General features: G+C 35.2%; 1 protein-coding gene across 1 annotated transcript in view; it reads right to left on the bottom strand.

The window, feature by feature from the left end:
- HIBCH (3-hydroxyisobutyryl-CoA hydrolase) overlaps nt 1-2,320 on the bottom strand; it is a 102,395-nt gene that overhangs the window by 21,256 nt on the left and 78,819 nt on the right. Inside the window, exon 7 of the mRNA XM_012647920.1 lies at nt 1,940-2,021. Within this exon, the coding sequence (XP_012503374.1) occupies nt 1,940-2,021 (82 nt within the window). The remainder of the gene's footprint in view (nt 1-1,939; nt 2,022-2,320) is intronic.

A 2,320-nucleotide genomic window follows, 5' to 3' on the forward strand; every position in this document is an offset into this window, starting at 1 on the left:
ACCTCATATGCTATCCTATAGTGATTAGCAGTAAAAACCTTAAAAATCGAGAAAGATTTTAAAAACACTGTTTTTATTTAATAATTGACAAATACACTGAACAGATTGTGTTCTTCCCCACAATCTTGGAGAGAAAGAAACCTCTAAGACATAAAGTAGACAGTTGCAACTCAGAGAACACAGAAATAGACTAGATCACGGGGACCTGCAGCAGAGACAAGAATCCCTAAAGCGCCCACAGGGCTTAGGAGCAATCCCAAAGGCTTACTGGCAAAACTGTTAGAATCTTTTTAAAAATCTTTTCAAACATTCAATCTGCAAACCTTTCAACGAATCACTAACAACTATTTTCTCCTTCAGAGTTTGTTCTGTGTTTCTAGCTGACATAATTAAAAGCAGCCCTGTATCTAAGCTCTGCGAGGAAGACTCAGTGGGAATGTTTCAATCCTCACATCGTGTTCCCAGCAGACACTAATATTCTGGAGCTACATTCATTCACCAGAGCTGTAGATCAACTGAATAAAAATGAAAACCTGTCCTTCCAATGAGAGTGCTTATGATGACCCCAGCTGTGATTTGTGGTTTGTCAAGTATTCGTTTCTGAATACAGAATAACCATATGGCCAGAGGAATGGAAAGAAAATTGAAAGACCATAGAGTTCCTAACCTTCCATTTTGGGGTAGGCCATTGGTTTTAAAATAATATGGTTAGTTGCACATCTGTACTGCTTTTAAGTGATATCCCATAGCCTATAAGGTTATGTGCTGCACAACTACTTTCAAATCAAGTTGCTAAGTGCATAATTAATTAGGTCCTATTGCTGGGAGAAAAAACCAGAAACACAAGTTTTTATATTGTTCTGGAAACAAGAGAACCAACTTAAAGTCAGAATCCTTGAAAAATAAAACAATTATTTACATTTACATAATCATTCCTAAAAGCTGTTACTATTAATGGTAACAATCTACTTTTGTGAGTTAGGGAAGTACATGGCTGAGCTACCTACTCTAATTTATGCCTATCCTTGAAAGTTAATAAAATTCTAATGCTGAATAAGATCCTGAGAGACAATCAATTTGGGATTTCCTCCATAAGAATACAGTAACAATGGGGTAATGTTTTCATCTTCACAAGACTTTATTAAAATTTTTGTAAGTTTTCTGACAACTGAAATACCGTGATTATATCTATAAATAGAAAAATACTATAAGATAAAGACAAGCCAAACACCTTTTAAGTATGAAAAAACACACTTTTTCTTTCTTTTGTCTAGAAGTCTGAAATACTCCAACTTTCATCACCATACAATATGTCCAAGAATGTCAATACCTACTATGCACACATTTATATGAAAATAGCTTTTCTTCTGCTGTTACTAGCTGAGTTATACTGTAGAAAGATCAAAGTGTACTTAATGCAGAAACACTGCTTAAGACTCAATTCTGGTAGTAGATGGAGTCTCTTGCTAGTTTAAAAAAGATCCCTTTTTTATTAAACCTCCTGCTTAGGAAAACCATCTGCTGATCTATTACATATTAAATAGAATTTATAGATCAATGTCACAATCGCAGTATACCATAAAGTGACTATTCTTCAGTAACTCAACCCTTCTAATATAATAAAAATGTCCCTAAAAGCTTAGGACAAGGAGGACTATTTGGAAATGAAACATGCTTACTAAAGTCCTTCTCTGCTACCTTCAAAGGACATAAAACCAGCGTGGCTTTTTCCCTCAACAATTCAGACATGGCACTTGGGTTTAGGTCAAGGTTAGTTTAACTATTTTCTGAAGCTCATCTGAATTTGGAAAAAAAGAAAACCCAACAAAAAAACAATGCTGTGGGCTATGTCACCACCACAGAGCACTCCTACCCCTCAGAGAAGCTTCCCTGTCACAAGACCTCACCATGCTCATGGCAGAAAGGATCTCAATATTACCTTCAACTGCTCTAGGGCAAAAGATGAACCATCTTGCTGTAAGTTTTCAATAATCTGCTCCATGGTATTGGCTGAAAAACAACTATAGAAAAAGGAAACATGATTTCATCAACGTGTAAATGATTTCTTATTTCTAATATACCAATGAATCTGAACACAGGCCTACCCCACCCAATTCAATAATGAAGAATTTTCCAATCTATTTTACAAGACGATGAAACAGAACATTGCTTCCCTAGGTAAGCATTTGCAGTCTACCTTCACTAATGCAAAATAAAACCTAAATTTTCTCTTTTCTTTTGCTTTCTTGCATCTATTGTAGTTATATGTAAATAAATATTTCAGCTGTGAAAAACTGACGCTTCTAAAATGTAGACATGG

The sequence above is a fragment of the Propithecus coquereli genome, unplaced genomic scaffold, assembly GCF_000956105.1.
Source record: "Propithecus coquereli isolate 6110/MARCELLA unplaced genomic scaffold, Pcoq_1.0 Scaffold279, whole genome shotgun sequence".
In the NCBI taxonomy this organism is placed as follows: Eukaryota; Metazoa; Chordata; class Mammalia; order Primates; family Indriidae; genus Propithecus; species Propithecus coquereli.